Source organism: Salvia miltiorrhiza, chromosome 3 (assembly GCF_028751815.1).
Source record: "Salvia miltiorrhiza cultivar Shanhuang (shh) chromosome 3, IMPLAD_Smil_shh, whole genome shotgun sequence".
Taxonomy (NCBI): domain Eukaryota; kingdom Viridiplantae; phylum Streptophyta; class Magnoliopsida; order Lamiales; family Lamiaceae; genus Salvia; species Salvia miltiorrhiza.
Genome location: NC_080389.1, coordinates 26,174,976 through 26,197,960, shown reverse-complemented (window position 1 = coordinate 26,197,960; position 22,985 = coordinate 26,174,976). Strand labels below are relative to the sequence as shown.

Here is a 22,985-nt window from a genome sequence, read left to right as displayed (position 1 = left end):
CCTGCATAGAGGGAAAGATGACGACTCGGCCTTTCAAGGCAAAGGGGTATAGGTCCAAAGAAGTGTTGGAACTGGTTCATTCATTCTGACTTGTGCGGACCTATGTCCACTCAAGCTCGTGGAGGGTACGAGTAGTTTGTCACTTTCATTGACGATTCTCAAGGTACGGATACATTTACTTGTTGCGCTACAAGTCTGAATGTTTTGACAAGTTTCAAACATTCACTACTACAAAAGTTTACATACATAACAGTGCATAGATAACGGTTTTTTTCAAAAACCGTTATGTATGAGCGCACTTTTAGGAATAGATAACGGTTTTGGAAAAATCCGTTATCTATGTAGTGTTGTCTATATGCATAGATAAAGGTTTTTCAAAAACCGTTATGTTTTTGCGTTATCTATTAGTTGCATACATAACGGTATTAGAAAACCGTTAAGCCACCGTTATCTATGATCATCTTTTATAACGATTATTCATAACGGTAAAGAATCGTTATGTATAAGACTCATTTACAACGGTTTTTGAACCGTTATATATGAGCGTTTATAAAAACTGTTATGTATAATTTTTTTTATTATTTTTTTAAAAATAATATTATATTATATTAAAAATAACAAATAAATTATTTATCCTAAAATCTGAATTTATTCCTAAATATAGACTTTGAAAAATAAAAAAATCATAACATTTTTTTATTTTATCATTAAGTAACACTTATATAAAATCTAAATTAGAAATTTAAATATCAAGAATTGAATATTAAAAGTGAAAAAAAAGAAAAGAAAAAAGGAATAGATTTTATTTAGGAAATTTAGAAATTAACCCCCAAAACTACAAGCCCTAGTTTTTGTTCGTCTGTCTCTCGACTCTCTCTCTTCCCTCTCGACTCCGCCGCCGGCGCCGCTGCCCCGCGCCGGCCCGTCGCCGCCCACCCTCGCTGCTGCCTCGCGCCGCTGCCGCCCACCCTCGCTGCGTCTCATCTCCTCCCCAAATCTCTCTCTCTCTTCGCGATCTCTCCCTCTTTGAGAGATAGTCGCCGCCGCTGCCGAGGCTAGTTCTGGCCATAGAAGCGCGCCCCCCTCTGTCCTCCACGGCCGCAGCAACGTCAGCCACCAAGCTCGTCGCACTTCCCTCGTCTCCCTCTTAATCTCCTCTCTCTCTGACTCAAATGCACGCACACCACACCGCCCCTGAAATCCTAGATCTATAATCTACAGCCACCTCCCTGTCGATTCCCGTCGACCACACGGCGGGAAGGCCGCCGCCTCCGAGCGCAGCCCAAAGCCCCCTCTTCTCTCCATACTCCGGCGACAACAGCGGCTCCTTGCCGCCGCCGTGCCCTAGCTTCAATTTTCGGCAGCGACACCGTCTGGCGAACGACCCTGTATACGGATGCTTTTGGGCGAATCGATGTTTTGATTGAAATGCCAGCATCAGAGGTAAAACCGAGTTTCCTTCAGCAAAAATGTGATTCCGATATTTCTCTTTTTTAATCTCTTTGTTTTGCGCTGGATTTCTTTTAATTTTTGTTTGGAAATTTGATGAGATTCGTTGCCAGGGTTAGATAATTTGAAGGAGAAGAGGCATTTCTTCTGCAAGAGAATGAAGAATTTGATGAATAAATGCAGCACTGATTGTGGGTACTGGAAATTAAGTGGCAAATGCAAGCAAATTATGGCTGCGTTCAACCAATGTTGTAGGTTACGTTATCAGGAAGCCCTGATTCTCTTGATGCAGAATCTAATTTCTTCATTTTAATTTCCAAGGGACATTTTTTTGTTACCCCACCTATAACCCAAGTCATTTGCTATCGTCATTGATACCATCTGTATGTTAATTGCAGCATCCTGAGCATGTTCAACATTTGATTTTAGTAGGGCCTGCTGGATTCACATCTGAAACAGAACACAGGTCTGAGTGGCTTACTCGATTTAGAGCAACATGGAAAGGTGCCATTTTAAATCATCTCTGGGAGTTTAATTTTACACCTCAGAAGATAGTAAGGTATTTGTTATTTTCCTTATAAACTCTGTAAAAGTAAAACTAATACGCTAGAACTATGATAAGCTCTATGCTTCTCTCCCTCTTGAATTGTTTTGTTTGTTACACCTTTGCTAAGTTCTTTAAACTTGCTTTGAGCCATGATTTACAATCACAACATCTAGCCCTAGAAACTATTTAATTTTCTAGTGATGTGGGCCGCAATTAAATGTAATGGAACCTAGCTGCTCTACATGTGCCGATGTGCGTGTGCTTATTGGGTATACCTTGCAAATCGAGATCATAGAACATGTCATATTTCACTTTAATCAAGTGTACACTTGGCAACCAGGAATACCAAGGTTCAAATATTGAGAGGTGAAATTTGTAGCATGCCTGTTTCTTTGGGATATCATGAGTCATCATGTCTGATAATATCAGAATATTCATGTGGCTGTGAAAAGTAATTTCTTTTGTCTATACACGTGTTCCTTGTTAATCTTGCCAAGGCTTATTTTAAGAGTTTGAGTACTCATAGCCCCACTTATGTGAAGGATGATTTCCCTGCCTATTATGCTTCCTATTTTGTTTAGAAATCTCTTCATTGACTGTCACTTTCCCCAGCCTGAGATGCTTGGTAATCAAGTTTCTGTGTTTACCATGATTGTACTGAATTTTGATGTCTACTGCAACTTTCCCCTGCCTGAGATGCTTGGTAATCATCGACTTTCTTTTTCGAATAACTCTACTGCTTGAATGCCTTAAACCAGGCATTTAGCTTGATTAAACGGCTACCATTCAGCATTTAGTTTGATTAACTCTGATAGGCATTTAGTTCCTTAATAAATCAACATTTAGATTTATTAAGGCATTTAGTAAATATGCTTGATTTGCAGCATTTAGAACCCTAATATTAATGCAGCATTTAGTATATCAGGCATTTAGTTCTATATCAGTCTTGGTTCTATATAAACCTTAGTATGTCAGCATTTAGTTCTATATCAGCATTTAGTTATATATCAGCATTTAGTATATATCAGCCTTAGTAAATATAGCTCTGTAATAAATCTAAAATATGCTTGATTTGCAGCATTTAGAACTCTGATATAACTTCTACCATTCAGACAAAGTTTTGGATTGAATGCAGCTCATCAGTTCTTAAAAAAAGTGATTAGGGATCCTTAAGGGAGGTCTTAGTAGAAATAGGATATCTAATTATTTTAGTCTAAATGTACTCATTCATGTAGGCTATTATTTTGATGTATGATGGCCTTTTGTATTCAATTGCTTCGAATAAGTTTTGATTTACATGTTATGAAATGGATGAGGATTAGCACAGAAAGGCCAATGATGCTTCTTCCCTCAACACGGAGTCGAATCACGAGGTTCGTGTTTCTTCCTTCCTGCAGCATCTAATGCCTTTGATCAAATTAGTTTTAGAGTTCACTGATTGCCACTAGCTTATGCTAAACTGATTGACTGTCATAATATATCTGCATACTGTGTGATTTGATGGTGGTTGAAGTTATGGAAGTGGAAGTTCCAACAATTTTTATCAAGTTTCAATTGGGTTGTAAATAACTTCGTAGTTAAGCTTAACCAGGTTAAGATGTTTTGGTTTCACTTTGTTTAGTTTTATCATAGGCTGTTTCCTCATGTGTTTATTTCTCTCTTGACTTTTTGGATGATATAATTAAGGGGTGAACTTATAAGCTCCTTAACAATTTTTATAAGTTGTGAAAATAAGTTCTAACATTTTCTCCTAAAAAGTAAATTGCGTAATATCAATCTCAATCCCAATTTTATCTCTAGCTTATAAACTTCATAATATAGAATACTTGACAACTTATAAACTCTTAAGACATTAAGTTTTACTTTTAGCTATTTTTGGAAATATTGGTTGATTTGAGATGTATTTATTTTCTAATTCCTCCCTTTTGTCTCAAAACTATATGAACTAATGTTCTAACTTCTCAATCTTTCTTGAACTAATTTTAATTGCAATTCTTTTCAAATTTGGCTATTAAAGATAAGTACTCTTGTATTTATGTCAAGTTACAATTTAAGACAGACTTATAGTATCAGATTTTCTTTTGGTAATTGTTTTAATTTTCACTTTCACTTGTACAAATCTTAATATTTACATCATTTATTTCATTGCATTATTAATATGAATTGTTAAAGTTGACTTTACGGAAATAATAGTTTAGTGCAGTAGACATTGTCTTATTATTCCATTTTATATCCCATTGATCAGATTATGCCAGGTTGATAAATAATTAATTTGTCCGTAGGTTCAGTTGTTGGAGTAATTATCTTTTAAGTATCGAAGAAAATTTATTTAAAGACCTACTTCAGGTAAACAGTATGTAGGGTCTGTAGGCTAAAGGACTAATAATTTCATATGCTTTACTGAAAAAGTATATATCTTCTTGGATAAAAAATAAATTAGTAATTATGTTGCTATAAAATTGGCTGCACACTTGGGCAATGCATTGTTCTCTTTAAGCTCTCATGCTTGTGGCCACGATCATGCTCACTTTTTCTATGGTCTGCTATGATTCCAATAACTGCTTGCTCAGGGAAGAAAAGACAGAGATATGAACTAGTAGAGAGAAAAGACAGGGAAGAAAATTTCTTGAGTGACTTTGACTAGCAAATAACACATGAGAACAAAGGTCTGCGAATTTTTTTCATATATCTGCAAGTATCCCTTTCTGCCATAAAGATAGCATATTGACTCTTTGACATGTGGTTCTTCTTACTCTGTTTTATTTGCTTTTTGGATCCATATCTGGCATAAAACTAAGTAGAGCACAATAGTAATCAGCGTTTTGAATGTCTTTGCAGTGTCTGATTAACTTTGGATATTTGCATTATAAACTAGAAGTTATTGGTTGATGCCCAAAAATCAAAAGTAGGAACGTTGGGTTAACGAACAGGGCAAATATTATTTCGATGCATGTATGAATACTAGATTATGTTTTAAAATTACATGCTTGTCACACATCTCATTGTCTTTGATGGCTGCTTTTCAGGGAAAGAGAGGTATTGAAAAGCAGCCTTTTCAACTTCCTGATTTCATTGCTGCCACAGGAATCGAGAAAATCAGACAAGTGAGACTGATTTCCTTTCTTTTCTTATGCATATCATTCTTATCAATATCTACTCTAATTGTGGAACTCTGATGGAAGATTAAAAGGTTAACGATGATTTTGTATTCTTATCTAATCTCTGCTGCTTCTTTGTTATATATGACAGGCTTACATTGAAAAGGAGAATAGTAAGAAGTTGAAACAAAAGCAACGTGAGAGAATGCAGCCTAAAATGGGAAAGATGGACATTGATTATCAGGTATTTAAGTATATTAAGTTTTTAACCCGACATACCTGCTTCTAATTGCTGATATTGGAGGGTGAATGGATTGTTTAACTTGCCAGATTTTTTTTTTTGGCTTTGTATCTCATACATGCTCCCCTCTTTGTAACGGCGAGCATTTTATCATGATTTTGTCTCCATGTAATTCATACCGACTGATTTTCAGGAAGAACCAGTTGATAAGACTAAGCACTGGGGTGACTTGGAGGAGGAGGAAAAGGAAGAGGAAGAAGAAGAAGAGGAGGAGGAGGAACAGATGGCAGAAGAGGAACTTGAAGATGGCATTCAGTCTGTTGACAGCCTTTCAAGGTGAAAGACATGCTTTGCTCTTTTGTGTTGAGATTATAGATTCATTTCAGGTTCAAGAGATTCTGCCTGAAGTATAAAGGTTACAAGTCTATTGGTGCTAGAAACATTGTATGATAGATTTTTGTTTTAGCTATAAGGTTGTTGGTATTTTTAATTTTGAATCGGAATATGCAATGATGATGTATACTTGATATTTGGTTCATTTGTATAATAATGTATGAATTTCTTGGATGATATATAATATTGTTATCGTTGATTTTATCATTTTGTCGTTTTATAAAAATTGCAAAATTTAAAAATATACTACAATTATATAAAGTGCAAAAAACTGTTATAAAAGGTGCAAAAAATCGTTATGTATTCTAATTAAAGATAACGGTTAAAATCGTTATAAAAACTGCAAAAATCGTTATAAAAAGTGCAAAAAATCGTTATAAAAAGTGCAAAAAACCGTTATGTATTCTATCAAAGATAACGGTTAAAACCGTTATAAAAAGTGCAAAAAACTGTTAACTATGATAAAAAAAAAAAATAAAAAAAAATTAATACATAACGGAAAAATCTTAATACATAACGGTGAAAAACCGTTATGTATTCTATCAAAGATAACGGTTAAAACCGTTATAAAAAGTGCAAAAAACTGTTAACTATGATAAAAAAAATAAAAAAAAATTAATACATAACGAAAAAATCTTAATACATAACGGTGAAAAACCGTTATGTATTCTATCAAAGATAACGGTTAAAACCGTTATAAAAAGTGCAAAAAACTGTTAACTATGATAAAAAAAAAAATTAATACATAACGGAAAAATGTTAATACATAACGGTGAAAAACCGTTATGTATAACCGTTATAGATAACGGATGCGAACCGTTATGTATGACACATCGTACCGTTATCTATGCTACTATACATAACGGTTTTGAAACCGTTGTCTATGACGTATAGAATAGATAACACCACTATACACAACGGTTTTTTTGCTCATAGATAACGGATAAAATCCGTTATCTATGAGCGTTTTTCTAGTAGTGATTCAAGGCGGAAGTAGAGAAGCGACATGGTAAAAGTATCAAGTCACTGCGATCTGACCGCGGTGGCGAATACCTCAGTAACGAGTTTAGAGCATACTTGTTAGAATCTGGGATTACATCTCAGTTGACTACACCGGGTACACCCCAACAGAATGGTGTAGCAGAGAGAAGAAATAGGACTCTTCTAGAAATAGTTCGTTCTATGATGAGTTTCGCTACTTTACCTATTTCATTATGGGGATATGCCTTAGAAACAGCTGGTTACATTCTTAACTTAGTGCCTTCTAAGTCGGTTGCAAAGACCCCGTCCGAGCTGTAGTCAGGGCGCAAGCCTTCTCTTAACCACATCCGGGTTTGGGGCAGTCCAGCACACGTGCTGAACAAGAATGCCGATAAGTTGAGCCCTAGAACTGAAGTAAAGCTGTTCATATGATATCCTAGAGGAACGAAAGATGGTTATTTTTATTGTCCGAAGGATCAGAAAGTCGTTATTATCACTAACGCAAGATTCTTGGAAGAGGACTATGTAAATACCCACAAAAGTAGGAGCGAAATCATCCTCGATGAGGTCAAAGACATTGGCACGACAAGTCAACTAACTCAGCCAATTGTGCAAGATGTAGTACCCCAAGTCTCATCAGAAAATGCACAAGCTGTCGATACTGAATCTACAATAGTGCCACGTCGTAGTGAGAGGGCATCAAAGGGCAAATCGCCCAATCGATATGCGTTTGTCAATGAATCTACGGATTCAGTTGATGATGGGCTTGTCGAAGAAGATCCCTGGACTTACTCAGAAGCACTAGCAGATCCAGATGCTCTTGAATGGGAAGCATGTATGGTTTCTGAATATAAATCCATAACTGCCATGGATGTATACGAGAAATGTTTGCTACCTGTTGGTCGTGAGGCCATTGGTTGCAAATGGGTATACAAACGCAAGAGAGGACCAGACGGGAAGGTTACGGCCTTCAAAGCGAGACTAGTGGCGAAGGGTTATACTCAGCGACCTGGTATCGATTATGAGAAAACTTTTTCGCCAGTAGCCATGCTTAAGTCTATTCGAGCTCTCTTGGCCATGGCTGCCCATATGAACCTAGAGGTGTGGCAAATGGATGTCAAGACCGCAGTCTTGAATGGGTATCTTGAGGAAGATAGAGACATCTATATGCTACAACCAGAGGGGTTCATCAAGGAAGGTGAGGAGCATCTAGTGTGGAAGCTCAAGAAGTCCATTTATGGACTTAAGCAAGCTTCACGATCCTGGAACAAAAGTTTCGATGACGTGGTCAAAACTTATGGTTTTGAGCAGTGTGTCAACGATAGTTGCATTTATAGGGTCTGTATCGATGGGAGTCTGGTATTCCTTATACTCTATGTGGACGACATACTTCTCATTAGCGATAATGTGAATGTATTGTCTGGCATTAAGGAGTGGTTATCCCAACAGTTTCAAATGAAGGATCTGGAAGAGGCAGCATATATTCTCGGGATAAAGATCGGTCGTGACCGATCTAAGAGAATGTTGAGTTTGTCTCAAACATCCTACATTGACACTGTTTTGGCGCGGTTCAGCATGCAGAATGCCAAGAAAGGTTTTCTACCTTTTAGACATGGTGTTCCGCTATCTAAGGCAATGTGTCCCACGACGCCTGAGGAGATAGCAAGCATGAAGATAATACCCTATGCCTCGGCTGTGGGAAGTCTCATGTATGCAATGCAGTGTACCAGGCCTGATATTTATTTTGCCGTTGGCATTGCAACAAGATATCAGGCGAATCCAGGTCAAGCTCATTGGACTGCTGTAAAGCACATACTCAAGTACCTTAAACGGACTAAGGAGTATGCGCTAATTTACCAGTCTGATGATCTGACACCGGTAGGGTATGTGGACGCCGATTATCAAGGTGATAAGGACAAGAGGCGGTCTACTACTGACTATGTGTTTAAGTTTGGGGGTGGAGCCATTGTGTGGAGAAGTGTAAAGCAGAAATGCAATTAACTATCCCCCATGGAAGCCGAGTATGTAGCTGCTTGTGAAGCTGCTAAAAAGGCTGTATGGCTCAGGAACTTTCTAACTAAGATTGAAGTGATTCCTAGTTTGCCGAAGTGCATCACAATTTATTGTGATAACGAGGCTGCTATTGCGAATAGCAAGGATTCAAGATGTCATCAATCCATGAAACACATTGATGGCAAGTATCATTACATTCGGTCTGTGGTCAAGCATGGTGATGTAGCTTTGATGCATATTGCGGGAGTTGATAATCTGGCTGATCCCTTCACGAAGAGTCTTCCTGGTGTGGTGTTCAACAAGCATGTTGAAGGCCTTGGAGTTCGTGGCCTCCCTATACTAAATTAAACTTTAGTATAAGTGGGAGATTTTGTAATAGCTAGAGGATATTATCAGTTTTCAGTCACATTGTATACTAAAAGTTTGCTTTAGTATAAATGGGAGAATTGAAGGGTTATATACTGAAAGCAAGACTTTATGCTTGTATACATTAATTCCTTAGTTCACTGTGATTCTTCTATCTGAAATATTGTTATTGCATAATCCTATTATAGTCCAATTTATCTCATACTATAGATTATATGGTGTGTTGTAGATCACAGAAGATCATATAATTGGAAAAAGTTGAGATATAAATTGAGTTCACAATCGAGGCAACTATGGACGAGTTGCTGGTTTTAGATTGTAGCATAAATGGATAAATAGTTTGTCTTGTCTATTTATTTATGCTAGTACTTTCGTGTATTGAACAGGATCACAGTGAGATGAATTCTTATATTCTGACTAATTAAGAATCAAGATCTCGGCGACTTAAATAGTCTTAACCTTAGTTGGATTAATCGGTGTGAATAATAGATTGACTATTGCTTTGATTTATCATGGGTGAGAGTTCTCTTGAAGCTCAATATACTCGATATTTTGGGTGATAGCAATTATTATTTGACATGCGATTATATTGCAATAAGGATCCGTGTCCTGTTAATAACAGGATGATAATATCCTCTCGAGGAACTTAATAAGTTTATCATATTAAACCCTGTAGGTGGAATTAGTTCCTATACGATAATAAGTTTAAGTGGTAGCACTCGAGATGTCGTTTATAATTAAATGACTAATTAATTAATTAATTGATCGTCAAAGGAATTAATTAATTAATGGATATTGGATATCTTAAACACGGGGATTAATTAAGTCTAATACTAGCCCTAACTCACCTAAAGAATAAAGAGGTAATTAAGTATTAATTTTCTAGTGGAATAAATTAATACTTGTGTCTCGATTTTATTCTGGGCTGAATAGGAAAATCGAGCACTGGGAGGCCAAACTTTATTCAAGCTAGTAGATCCCCACTTGGCCCAATAAAGGCTTCACTCCATATGGGGCGTCCGTCCATCCATTTCTCACTTAAGCCTTTGGGCTTTGTTTTAGTTTAATTAGATGATGGGCTTATTATTTAGGGTTTTAATACCCAGTATAAATAATAGGTACAACCCTAATTCTAATTACTTGTGACATTACGTGAGATAAAATAGAGAGAAATCTGTGAGAACACAGAAAGTGAGGCGGCGCGTTTCCCTAGGAAAATGAGAGGACTTGAAGATCGTTGCCATCCAACGTCAAGTCTTGCCGTGGGAACAAGTTGGAAGATCAACACTGGAGTCGATCATTGCCTGATTTGCAAGTAAGATTCCATCCTCTTGCTTTAGGCACATGGTTTTTGTATGTATTCGTTTGATATCCGAAATGGGTCACGGGCACGTGAATCATATATCAAAAATATGGTTCCTACATGATCTACTGAACGGTAGTAAGCTTTTGTGAACCCGCTGTTGATTTTTGGAAATACTCCCTCTGTTCCACGAATCTTGACATGTTTGGTTTCGACACGAAAATTAAGGAGTTGTAGATTAGTACTTTAAGTGTGTAGATAATAAAGTAAATAAAAGTGATAAAGTAGGAGAGAATGTAATTTAGACCTCTTATTTTTGGACTAATTATTACCTTATTTGAAAATGTGTCAAGATTCGTGGGACGGCCCAAAAAGGAATAATTATCAAGATTCGTGACACGGAGGGAGTATCAGTTTTCGAGTAAATGAGGCGTATGGGTTTTCTGTATTAAGTTTGGGGGAGAGTGTAAGATTAGATATGTGTATCATTTTTATCATTTTTATTGACGTTACTGTTTTATCTTGTTTGGTTGGTAGTGTGATTGTTTTGTTTTTGAGATCATTATTGCTCCATCAGATTTCTGGTGAGATGTCTGTGATGATTTCTTTTGAAAATTCATGATTTCCAATTTTTCTTGATGGCCTGAGCATGGTTTGAACTAATTTGCATGATTGATAAGTGATTTTAGCCATGATTTTTTATGTTTAATAAGCCTGTGAGGATTTGAGTCATAACTGTCTATCATACACAATTTATTTTTTGTTGTGAGTTTTATCATGCATGTGATGATCTTTTAGAACTTGTCATGATTTATGCGTTGAGGTTGCTGTTGTGCCCAGGATTTGGAGATGATTTTAGTTCATATTTTGTTAGCCATAATTTTTCCCAAGCACTGTCCTGTTGGATTTGTATACTGAAAGCAAGAACCTTTTATGCTTGTATACAATGTTTCCTATGTTCACTATTTTAATCTCCTATCTGATTGTGTTCATGATTGCATATGTATGTTCTCTATCTCTATATAAGTAGATTATATGGTGTGTTGTAGATCACAGAAGACCATATAATTGGAATAACCTCAAGAGATATAAAATGATCACAGCCGAGATGACTTTAGGACGAGTCATCGGTTTAGGCTGCGGTATAGATGGAAGTAGTTTGTCTTGACTACTTGTCTATACTGGTACGTCATAACGTATTGATAGGACCACAGTGAGATGTATTCTTCTATCTGACTTAAGTGAAGAATCAAGATCTCGGTGACTTAATAAAATCTTAATACTAATAAGATTTCAGATATATATGTTAATTCGTGTATCACTTTGACTTACTATGAGTGAGAGTTATATAGTAACTTGAGTACTCTGTATCTTGGGTGATAGCGGTTAATATATTATGATGAGGAGTAATATGTGTAGAGTAGAGAAAGGATACAAATCAGAGGAATCATCTTCACCAGAAGAATCATACTGGTCAAAAGGATCATTCTTACCAGAGGGATTTCATCCATCAGAGACAACTCATCCACTAGAGGAATGGCTTTTGTCAGAGAAGTCATCATCGGCAGAGAAGTCTTCCATACCAGAGAAGTCCTCCACACCAGAGAAGTCTTCCACACCAGAGAAGTCCTCCACGTCAGAGAAGTCATCCACGTCAGAGAAGTCAGCCATGCCAGAGAAGTCCTTCACGTCAGAGAAGTCAGCCACGCCAGAGAGATCACCTCCATCAGAGGGATCGCCAGAAACGCGGAAGACTTCCCGCGTAAAGATGAAATTCTGGATATCCCCTTCGACCACGCCAAATACATGCACCTACACCAATTTCACCATTTTACCCTTCCCTGTACTCTATAAATAGGTCGCGCACTCGTACTTTGTAATCACGCTATCATTCGCTTTTGAATACAACAGTTATATTTTGCTCTCGTGCTCAATTCTCCGATTGTCACTTTGCTCTTTCCGATCAACTTTACTAGGTATAGTTTACGCTTTTTACCTCGTAGTTTAGATGTTGGTTTCATAAAACACCAACTGGCGCCGTCTGTGGGAAGGCTACTGAGCTAGGATGTGAGATCACGGTCGCCGGCGTACGCAGATCTGAAATTCCAATCGGATTTGCGGGCGTTGGCACCAATCGAGCCGATAATTCAGACACCCAACTGTTTTTGATCGGTTAATTGCGTCTTCCGGGTTAATATGCTATTAATCTGCTATGATTTGCGTTGATATATGTTTTTGGTGCATGGGGAAAGGTGGCGACGGGCATAAGTCATGAATCGGGGAATTCTACGTTTATTTACCGTTTGTTTGGGTTAGTTGTTTACGGACGAAGGGTTTTCTTGTAGAATTGATGTTTTCTTCACTGATCTAATGTTTTATATGGGAAAATTGTGGTGTGAGGCTCTGTTTTGATTATGTTGGGTGCTTTTTTCTTACGGATCTAGTGTTTTGCATCGATGAACGGCGGATTGACCTTTTATCTCCGGTATCCTGGGTTTATGTTGTTAGTGTATGGGTGTTTTACGTGTAAACGTGATGGTTGTGAATGATCTTCATGATTTCTTCGATAATCCTAGAATTATGCTAATGGGTTGTTGGGTATTACTCTGTTTTTGGGAGGATGTGGGGTTTTGCTGTTAATTAGGGGCTTCGCACTGATGAAAGATTGTTTAGCACTTTGTCTCTTTTTTCATGGACCTTTTTACTGTTAATTTACGGGTTTCGCACCGATTAATACGTCGATTAATGCTTTGTTGTTGTTGTGGTGGGGTTTGTGTTGCTGATGGGTGGATAGTTTGCGTTTAAGAGGAATAATTATTAATGTCCTTCATGCTTGCTTAGACTAACTCTCGTCTTATGCATTGAATACTGCCTTATGCTGCTAATTTGGTTGATTGCCGCGGTAATCCTGTTGTTTATAGGCTTTGTGGTTATTATAAGACATGATCATGTTAATTTTGGGTTATGATGTTCGTTTCCTTACATAGCTCTTGTTTATCTATCATTTCTAACGAATTGCGCTGACAAGCCTTTTGATGGTTGTTTTGGTTTTCTTGGTACTCTGTTTTTTCCGTCGGTTCTTAATGCGGTTTCACCGGGGAAAAACTCCGTTACGCGGGTTCTGTTCTTTAGATTTATGCCCTAGGTTTATTTCCCAGTGCATAAGTGTTACCTTGAGGGGAATTTCTTAACGGTCTCTGTACCGGTATCGGGGATTTCTTATTGGATTTCTTATATCGGGATTTCAATCCGTAAACGGAGGATTTATGCTTTCGTCGCTAGGATTTTTCTCTCACTCTGTTTATATGCAGGTACCATGGGATCCTCTGATGCTCACCGGAACTTGGAGAAGGAGTTTGATTCTGTTGCTGTCACTACTGAGGTGCCTACCTCGTTGTTCACTGGCCTTCAGGGTAATCCTACTTTCACAATGCCACCGGGTTTTCAGGCTATCTCAGCCACGCCGACAACAGGGCTGAATGTCAGCGCACAGAGGTTTGCTTTGGTCACACCGGGTTCTGATCTGCCGAATCTGGCTCCCGTGTCTTGTCGCAGCCCGATTCCCAAACACTAGTAATAGTGGGGTACGAGTATCGATACGACTAAAATTCATGAATAAAGGACATCACAACTGAACTGAACATCGGCGCGGAAGCTTACATCAAAACATGCTAAGGCAAGACATTATAAATCGACTCAAGGGTATAAAAATCAACGATGATATAACTTCTTGACTATCAGGAATTTCAAGAAGAAAAACAAAGTAGGTACATCTTATTTTCCATAAGGAAGTATAATATCAAGAGTGCCGCAGCAAAAGGCGTATCAATTATATGTATGAAGACATATAATTGCGAGTATATTGCTTGATTTGAAATAATTAGTGTATCATCTCACTAAGGTTTCATCATCATCAAAAGGAAATCAAGGTACATCGTCCTTAAGACTCTAACATCAAGGAAAACAGCAATGAAACTTCATCAACGAAACAGTCCCCACCAGCACCAGTCCAATCCCGCTCCAGAGCTTAGCCTGCACATTTAGAAATATATGCAGGGCGTGAGTAATAATACTCAGTGGGCAAACGCCGAAGAAAAACATCAAAGGTGCTCTTAGAGCTATATGTTTGAAACTTGCCATAACATCAGCAATACACGGAAATAAGTTAGCATAAATGAATCCGTGCATGCAGTTTTCATAATCATAACATCATAAATAAACGATAGCGCTATCAAAGTATTCATCATGCATGTACCACATCTACAACTTATCATTTTATCGGTACTGAGAAGTAGGCCTCCCTCTCAAGTACCGTGACTGGCCGACCCGAAGACGGCTCACAGTCACCTCTGTGTACACAACCCCGCTTGCGGCAGGATCCGAATTCGTCTCATCAGTAGAGGGTAACATACAAGCTCAACATTAAAATTTGGCAAGTCAAACAGTTCTTAAACATCATTTAACTCAAGGTTTGATAAACTCGTAAACATCATTAATCATTTTAGTAAGCTCGTATGATAAACGTATACTCAAAATATTGCCCACCTGGAGTCCTTCGCTTAAGCTCTGATAGGAACAGGTGACTTACTTCTTCGTCTCGCTCGGGTCTTCATAAGTCTTTAACATCATCATGAAGGTTCATGTGATAAAACAAATCTCAGTTAGAACTCATACCAAAATCCAACTCGTCTCAATCAATGACTTCTCACTCAACGCCTAATTACCCAGTAAAACTAAATCCCTAGGTATTCTCAACTTCTAAGGATTCTCACGTCTTAATCTCGATTTAACTCTCAACTCGGACCATACTCAGCAAACAAGCACATAGGCATGTAACACATAAGCATACAACTTCACATAAACACATCACAAACCAACAAGCAAAGCTTGACTCGGGGACCAGAGCAGAGAAGTGCTCGGTGGTCAGGGTGGAAAACTCAGCAGAGCGGAGCGAAACAGCTCGGCGAAACTGCGAAGGAATGCTCGCCAGGGCAGAGGAATCAACTTGCCCGGGCAGCGAAGTCATGAACTCTCTGGCATAGCAGTAGAGAAATGCCAGCGGAATGATGAACTCTCTGGTGCCAGAGGAATGGCGAACGTCAGAGGAATCAAACATCAGAGGACTCGATCGTCAGAGGATTCGACATCAGAGAAATCAGACATCAGAGGAATCGATCTCAGAGGAATCAACGTCAGAGGAATCAAACTCAGAGGAGTCAAACTCAGAGGAATCAACCTCAGAGGAGTCAAACTCAGAGGAGTCACGAACTCTCTGACATTACAGCGAGGAATGAACTCGCTGTCCTCTCCAGCGGGGAAATGAACTCGCTGGCCTCTTCCAGCGGTGAAATGAATTCTCTGGCATGCCAGCGGGGAAAATGACTTCTCTGGCATGCCAGCGGGGAAAATGACTTCTGGCATGCCAGCGGGGAAAATGAATTCTCGGTTCCGAGGGAAATCAAACGTCAGAGCAGAGGGATGACTTCTCGGCTGAGTAGAGCAAGACTCAAGACAGACGGTGCAATTATGAACAACTCGAAAATCATCATCTTCCTCATTCTCAAAAATCATCAAAAATTCTCAAACATCAAAAATACATATCATGCATCATCAACTCACTCACGAACTCTTCAACTCTAAAATCATCAAAGTCACGTAAATCACTTCATACGTTCATGCTCAACATCAGAACATCATTCAAGGCATAAACTTACAAATTTCCCCCAAAATCATTCATCAACTCGTTTTGTAAAAACTCTTCCTCCAGACTCAGTTTTGCAAAAACTCATGCTCAAGACTCGGTTTTGCAAAATACACGTTAATCACTTCAAAACATCACATAACACACAGAAATCCACATAATACCCATTTCATCTCGGTTTTAAGAAAGAAACATTTTTCAGAGGGGACGAACCCAAGTTTTTCGAAAACGAAGAAAAGGATCAGGGGAAGTTTCTCATACTTCAAACATCTTAATACTCACATAAATCACCACATACTTCTCACAACAAGTCTAGACTCCAAAAAGCAGAACACTTACACAAAGAGTTTCAAGGAAAAGGCGTCTTTTCCCGATTCTTCCGGTTAGAACTCAACAAATCTTCTTGAAACAAGCCTGGAAAGTGTTTAAGGCTAGATTTATCGGAGTATTCTGTCTCAGTTGTGATTGGTGAAGCTTCGAACTTAGTCTCCCATGGAGGAGAGAAGAAATGGCGTAAGGGAGAGAGAGAAGAAGGTGAAGAGCCAAAAATGATGAGAAATGACTGAAAGAGAGAGAGGCTCTTCGGTTTTAGCAAGATTCTTATTCCATCGGATAAGTAGCATTAAATGCTCAAATAGTGAATTGTCTCCCCCTTAGCAGCAAGTCTCATCCGCCAATTATCCACATGTGGGAAAAAAGATTAAAATATTGTTTGAGTGTGTAGGAATGTGCGACGGCAATAAAAATCATAAGTCATGGTTTCGAAAATCATACTGACTCAAATAACATAAGTGCGCACATAACATATAAATCATATAACATCAAACAATGGACTCATAAAATTGTCACGTTAAAACGGACCATCACTCGTCATTACTCAAATCATCATTCTAGCTTAATCCTCTTTATAGTGATTTTCGATCACTACTACAACTCTATCTCTCGTCTTTCATCTCATCTCTAACATCGTTCTCAATCTTATTCATTTTACCATCCATCGATAACTTCCTCTCTTCCTCGACTCTATGTTAAACTCATTATTCCTATTTTCTTAATAGGACAATCAATCTCTTATAACTCGGTCTCTGGAAATTCTATTCCCGATAGTCGGAAATAAAATAAATTCTCAACTCAAATCAGTCAACATCTATAGCTCGACTCGTTTCTCAAATCTCATCACTCTAACTCCATCATTGGTTTGTCCACTTATAACTCTATAATCTCGCCTCTCGACATCTCAGTACTCTTAGTAGTGTTAAAACACTATCTTCTAACATAAGGAAAGGTACGGGGTGTTACATCCTACCCCCCTTAAAAGAAATTTCGTCCCGAAATTTGAGGTATTCGTCTTCGGGGAAAAACTCTGGGGAATCATACACTTTCGCTGATTTAAAGTAGCCCATCAAATGTGGCTATCAATTTCTTCTACGCTTCCCAAACTTCGCTTTTTAGCCATCTAGAATTTTGTGCTCTGCAGCCATTTGAGTTTATTGGAGATTGGCTATTTTGTAACTGCTGCTTTAAACATCTGCTTACAATCATCTTTTCTTCAAGTTCTCATGTTGACTCTTCTTTTCAACAGTGATATCTCCATTGGATTTTCACCAAATGAATTGACTTGTTCCTCCATTGTTGGATCTTCCAGTCCAGCGTCACATCAGATCTCTCTCTTCGTAACTCAAAGCTGGTACCAGGAACTCCTCTTCCTGGACGACGTGTTTTGAAACAACACATACTTTCTCAGTTGAGAAACATTGAAAACGTCTTGGACGTTCGCGAAGCTCGAAGGCAACGCTAATTTATAGGCTACTTGGCCTACTCCTTCTAATACATCATAAGGTTCTATATATCTCGGTCTGAATCTTTCTTAAACTCGAAAATAACACGCTCCCTAAGATAGGGAAAACTTACATAAACATCGTTTCTAACCGTCAAAAGAATCTATACGTGATTACTCGATCATCGGTTTTCCTCCTCTCCAATTGCTAATCGTTATCATAACTCAAGGTATAAAGTCTCACTTTCATTGTGGGAGTCTCTAACAGGTGAAATTCGTATAAAGTTGCCAAAATGGCTCCTTCATGCTTTAACACATCAAACATCTTTCTATGAAAGATGCCATCACTCGCTTCTCATTCTCCATTCAAAACGTCGTTTCAGTCTTGGCACGTATTCATACTTTCTTTGTCAGAGCAGCGAAATCCTTAACCAGAGCAGCGAAATCAAGACGCCAGAGGACTCAAATTCCAGAGCAGCGGAATGAAGCTTCAGAGGAATGGTTTCCCCCTCTGGCGCGAAAATCTCTTCTCGTCCTAAACTTCGCATTTATCTCCCAGCGCCCTCGTCTAATCAAAAGTGTAACTCTAATACTCAACATCTCCACTTATCATCATAACTTCATCTATCTTAATATAATCTTATGTCTCAGTACCGTAGTACTCTCTGTAGTGTGTTGACACTATTATTACTCATAAAGGTACGGGTTCATTCGTGGTTCCATTCTTCAACTTCCTTAATCAGACACGTTCGGTCTCTTTCTTTAAACAAAATGGCATTATCTGCCGCCTCTGGATAATTCTCTACTCTCTCGGTTCGAAACCTTATTCGAAACCCTTCCATCTTTCATTCTTCTCTGCCGGAGCAGAGGAATCGTGATTTCTCTGCCAGAGCAGAGGAATCGGCGCCAGCTCTGTCTAAAGCAAAGGCCGCTCAAAACATAGGCTCTATTGTAAAGCAGGGCTCCTCGATCGTGGGTCTGGTGTAAAGCTCAATACAGAAATTTCTATTTCTGTCGCTTGTGGTGGTATTACTACCTCCCAAATCATCTTCTCGAGTAAGGAAAATCCTAACTCTCCCTGGCTCTCTCTACTTAACGCGTCAGTCATAACGTCAGAGGGATCACTTCGTCCGCAAAATCACTTTGTCAGCGGAATCCCTAACTTTCTGCCAGAGCAGAGCTAAAACTCAGCAGCACTCGGCAAAACAAACAGAACTCATTTCAACACTTCTAATCATCCATTCAAACCGTCACTTAACATCATAGCATGTTCAAGAACTCATATACATTTAAATCTTCAAATCGACTTATGAACTTCAAGATTTTTCCCAAAATCTTGGGTAACTCATCTTACTTAAATCATCATCAAACTTCTATAAACTCATGAATCATGCTCGTAGTCCTTCACTGACTCTGATCGTCTCCTTTGTTGCTCAAAGAAAAATTTGAGACTTTACTGATCGGTGTATAACTCACACCGTGCTCCATATCTTCAAAGCATGCACTACGGCTGCTAAATCTAACTCTTGCGTTAGTTACTTCCTCTCGTGGGGTCTCCATTTTCTTTAACTCCCTCCTTTCTAAAATCAGTCCCGCACCGGTCAGAGAAATCAGTGCGAGTGCAGAGGAATGCTTTCAGCTCTGTCGTCAGATCAAAGCAGAGCTCAACTTTAGCTTTGCTTCCCGAGCGGAGCTCGGCTTCAAACTTATCGAAAGATAAGATATATTTTCTCCCTTGCATCAGCGCACATCCTAGACCATTCTTCGTTGCATCAATGCAAAAACGCGTACTAAGTCTCTTCTGTAGCTCTTAAAAACTCCATTCACAACGTTTTGCCAACCGATCTTGACTCCTTCAAGTCCAAGATTCGCATCTAACTTCTCAGCTCGTAATCTTTTCAACACGATCATCAAACGCTCTACGTGTTCTCGTTTACTCTTCGAGTAAGTCGGGACATCGTCTATGGAGACTAACACGAACTTATCTAAGTATTCGTGAAAAACGCGATCCACGAGATCCATGAATACCGTCGGGTCATTCATCGGTTGAAAGGCATTACTATAAACTCATGGTGTCTATGTCTCATACGAGATGTCATCTCTGGAAATATCTCCCACTCGTATCTTCAACTGGTGGTATCTCGTTCACAACTCAAACTTCGAACAAGTGCTCGCTCTTTGCAGTTGATCGAACAGATTATCGATCCAGGGTAATGGATACTCATTCTTTATCGTCACTTTGTTCAATTCTTAATAATCGATACACAATCTCAAGCTTCCATCCTTTTCTCTTAACATCAGGACTGGTGCTTCCCTCGGGGAAACACTAGGTCATAAGAACTTATATCTAAAAGTCCTTGGAGTTGCAGCCTCAACTCTTGCAACTTGATGGGGCCATTCTGTATAGCGCTTTCGTCATCAGTGAAGCGCAGGGCTCCACATCATCGTAACCCAAACTGTCGGTCTGGGGTAACCCCAATAAGGTCTTAGGGAAAAACATCCTTATACTCTCGCACGTCTGGCATCATCAACGTTTCCTTCGGTTTCGTCTCTCTGGCTCGGATATACAACGTACGCGGTTGTATCCATTCTTCGCAAGAACTTTCTTACTTGCAGCGCCGAGATGATCGGCGTCTTCTTCTTTTTCTCTCAACGCCAACAGACGAGGTAGGCTCTTGGCCTGTAAATTGAGGCGTCATTCGTCTCTCCTTGTCTTGTATCGTCATATGGTTTTCCTCTAACCAATCCATTCCAAAATTATATCAAAATGCCACCTAGGCATCAATCTTAGGTTTCTCGCCTCGAACTTAATCGATCTCAACTCAAATTCTAAGTCAGGCACGCGGGTGAAACCGTAGTGGTTCAGCCTATGGGTGCGATTACTCTTTAGAGGTTGTGAAACAGACTCCTCGTTCGGTGTCGAACAGAATACTATGGGCATATCTTTCAATTCGTCTATCTCTGACAAAAATCTTCTATTCTTGTCTGGTGCTTTCTGCTCAAGCGCGTATAGTCTCTGGTGATGAGGTCGATTCGCCTGCGGGGCTGGTGGTTGCCTTCTTGACTGACGTGGTCGAAAGGCTGGCTGTTATCGTTATGGTGGAGGTAGCGGTAGAATTCCCTTCCTCGCTTTGAGTTGCAGTCGAAATTGGCTCGGTCGTTCTCCGCTTCCACTTTGCTGCCGATTCGAACACTGGTTTGAGTAGCGCCCGATCCTTCCGCAGGTGTAACAGCTATTCTGTCTCATCTTTCATTATCTCAAATTCCACTTATTGCTCTTCGACAAGGCGACATCCCTCACAATCCTTGAAGGTTTACTGCTGCTGAGGCAGTTGGGCCAACTTCAGGCCATTTATCTAACCTTTGCTATTGCGGTGGCGTATTCTGACTCTGCCACGGCTTCTTAAGGCCTTGACTTCGGTCATCCCATTTTTTTTTCTTTCCTTCTTGCCCTCGTCCAGAAAAGATAGATGGCACATTTAAGTGCTCTAACTCATTTGGGGTGATGAAGCTCAAATCGCTTTCTCTGGCTGCATTGCCAAATCTACATCAAAATGCTCTATTTGATGCATTAGTACTCATAACCACCCTCTGACTCGTTAAATCGTCTCATACTCTTATCTCAACCTTGCTCGCAACAATTCTGACATCTTCTCATTCATCTCTTCTCGATATGTGGCATACCGAACCTAGTCGCGAAACTGACGTTCGTAAGTAGCTACGGTTTTATTGCCTTATCTCATATCATCGACTCTATTTCTTTCTTCAATCGGTTTCTCCTTCTCGGCAAAGTCTAAGGGGACAGATAACAACCTTAGAACTACTTCTCATAACTCGCAATTCAGAAGACTCTTGCTTCGACATCATACTATTTCCTTCAATTCTCATAACTCAACGTCAAAGACATCTTTCATGTCTATCATCGTAACATCAGCTCAAAACTCTACTCAAGCATAGAGACTCTCTTGTCATCGTCGTATAGACATTTAAAACATTTTCTCTTTCGAGAACTTCTCATTACTTGCGGGGCATAACGGAAACAAAACATCCTGTAATATTATGCCATTGCTACTTCCATACTAATCGTCATCTCAGTCTACTATCGTGGAAAACGTCATCTGTTCTAATCTATCATCTCGATCTCCTTAAATCTGCTATTGCCTACTCTGGCTTAGCATCACTTCTTCTCATCCTCGAAATGATTAGCTTTCTACACACTTGGCTAATATAAGAAAATCCATAATCGAACAGTTGTGCTCGTCCCGTAATAACATGTTCTACGTCTGCTCCCGTAACTCGTGTTTTCTCTTAAAAACTCTTCTCATTATGCCTTCCTAGTTACCTAGACATTCCTAACTCTTGTCGGATGTGGTAGGGACTAGGAGGTAAAGAATAAAATATCTGATCTTGAACAAGACGAGCTCAAATAATGGAATGATTCCATAATAGCCAGTGCTATCTCAAAGATAATGAAGAAGTTTCAATCAAAGGAAGATCAAAAGCTAGAACAGAAACTCAGATAAAAACTGAGATATAATATGATGGGAGTAAATCAATAATGGAAGTAGAAACAATCCAGCAATCCACTAAGTGGAAAATGAATAAATTGTCCACTGCTAAAGCAAGGGGTAAGGATTTTCAATACAAACGGTTCAGGCTAGAACACAGTGGATCTGCTCAATAGCAATCGGTTCATCTCTCATATAGGAGTTCAAATGGATGCAGAAAAATTTTATAACGACCAAGCGGGATAAGGACTCAATACGTCTACTCTCACGATTAATCTAGCGATGGTAAACGCGTGATCCCGGTGACAGTACCTCTATTACGAAGTACAATTGGTCGAAAGCATCTATGCATCCTATGAGGTCTCCATAATACGTTCGCCCTATTAGGGTCATGTCTCTAAATCGCGACGAAGTTTCTAACTCTTATCGCATTATCCCAACTATCTCTCTCTGCTTCTCTCCTTCATCTTCATTTTCTTCGCAGTTTATGTTCCTTCCGTTCCCTCTTCTTCTCGGAGGTATACTACAAAGGAAAAGAATCATATAACTATCGACTTCGAAACTAGCCAATCGTCAAAATAATAATTCTCTTTTTCTTACTTCACTTC

At 39.1% G+C, this 22,985-nt stretch overlaps 1 protein-coding gene across 8 annotated transcripts; it reads left to right on the top strand.

Annotated features, from left to right (window-relative positions):
- Positions 1–741: 741 nt before the first annotated feature.
- Positions 742–5,935, top strand: LOC131013947 (uncharacterized). Of its 8 annotated transcripts, none has more exons than XM_057941887.1 (8): positions 742–1,443; positions 1,563–1,704; positions 1,848–2,008; positions 3,324–3,369; positions 4,567–4,662; positions 5,023–5,100; positions 5,246–5,338; positions 5,529–5,935. In XM_057941887.1, the coding sequence occupies exons 5-8, from the start codon at positions 4,651–4,653 to the stop codon at positions 5,673–5,675; spliced, it is 330 nt and encodes a 109-aa protein (XP_057797870.1). In that variant the 5' UTR covers positions 742–1,443; positions 1,563–1,704; positions 1,848–2,008; positions 3,324–3,369; positions 4,567–4,650; the 3' UTR covers positions 5,676–5,935. The 8 variants fall into 8 exon arrangements, 7 of the variants coding, with proteins under 7 accessions (XP_057797870.1, XP_057797869.1, XP_057797868.1 ...); XM_057941886.1 differs by having other exon boundaries at positions 3,319–3,369; XM_057941885.1 differs by having other exon boundaries at positions 1,569–1,704; positions 3,319–4,662.
- The last annotated feature ends 17,050 nt before the right edge of the window (positions 5,936–22,985 follow it).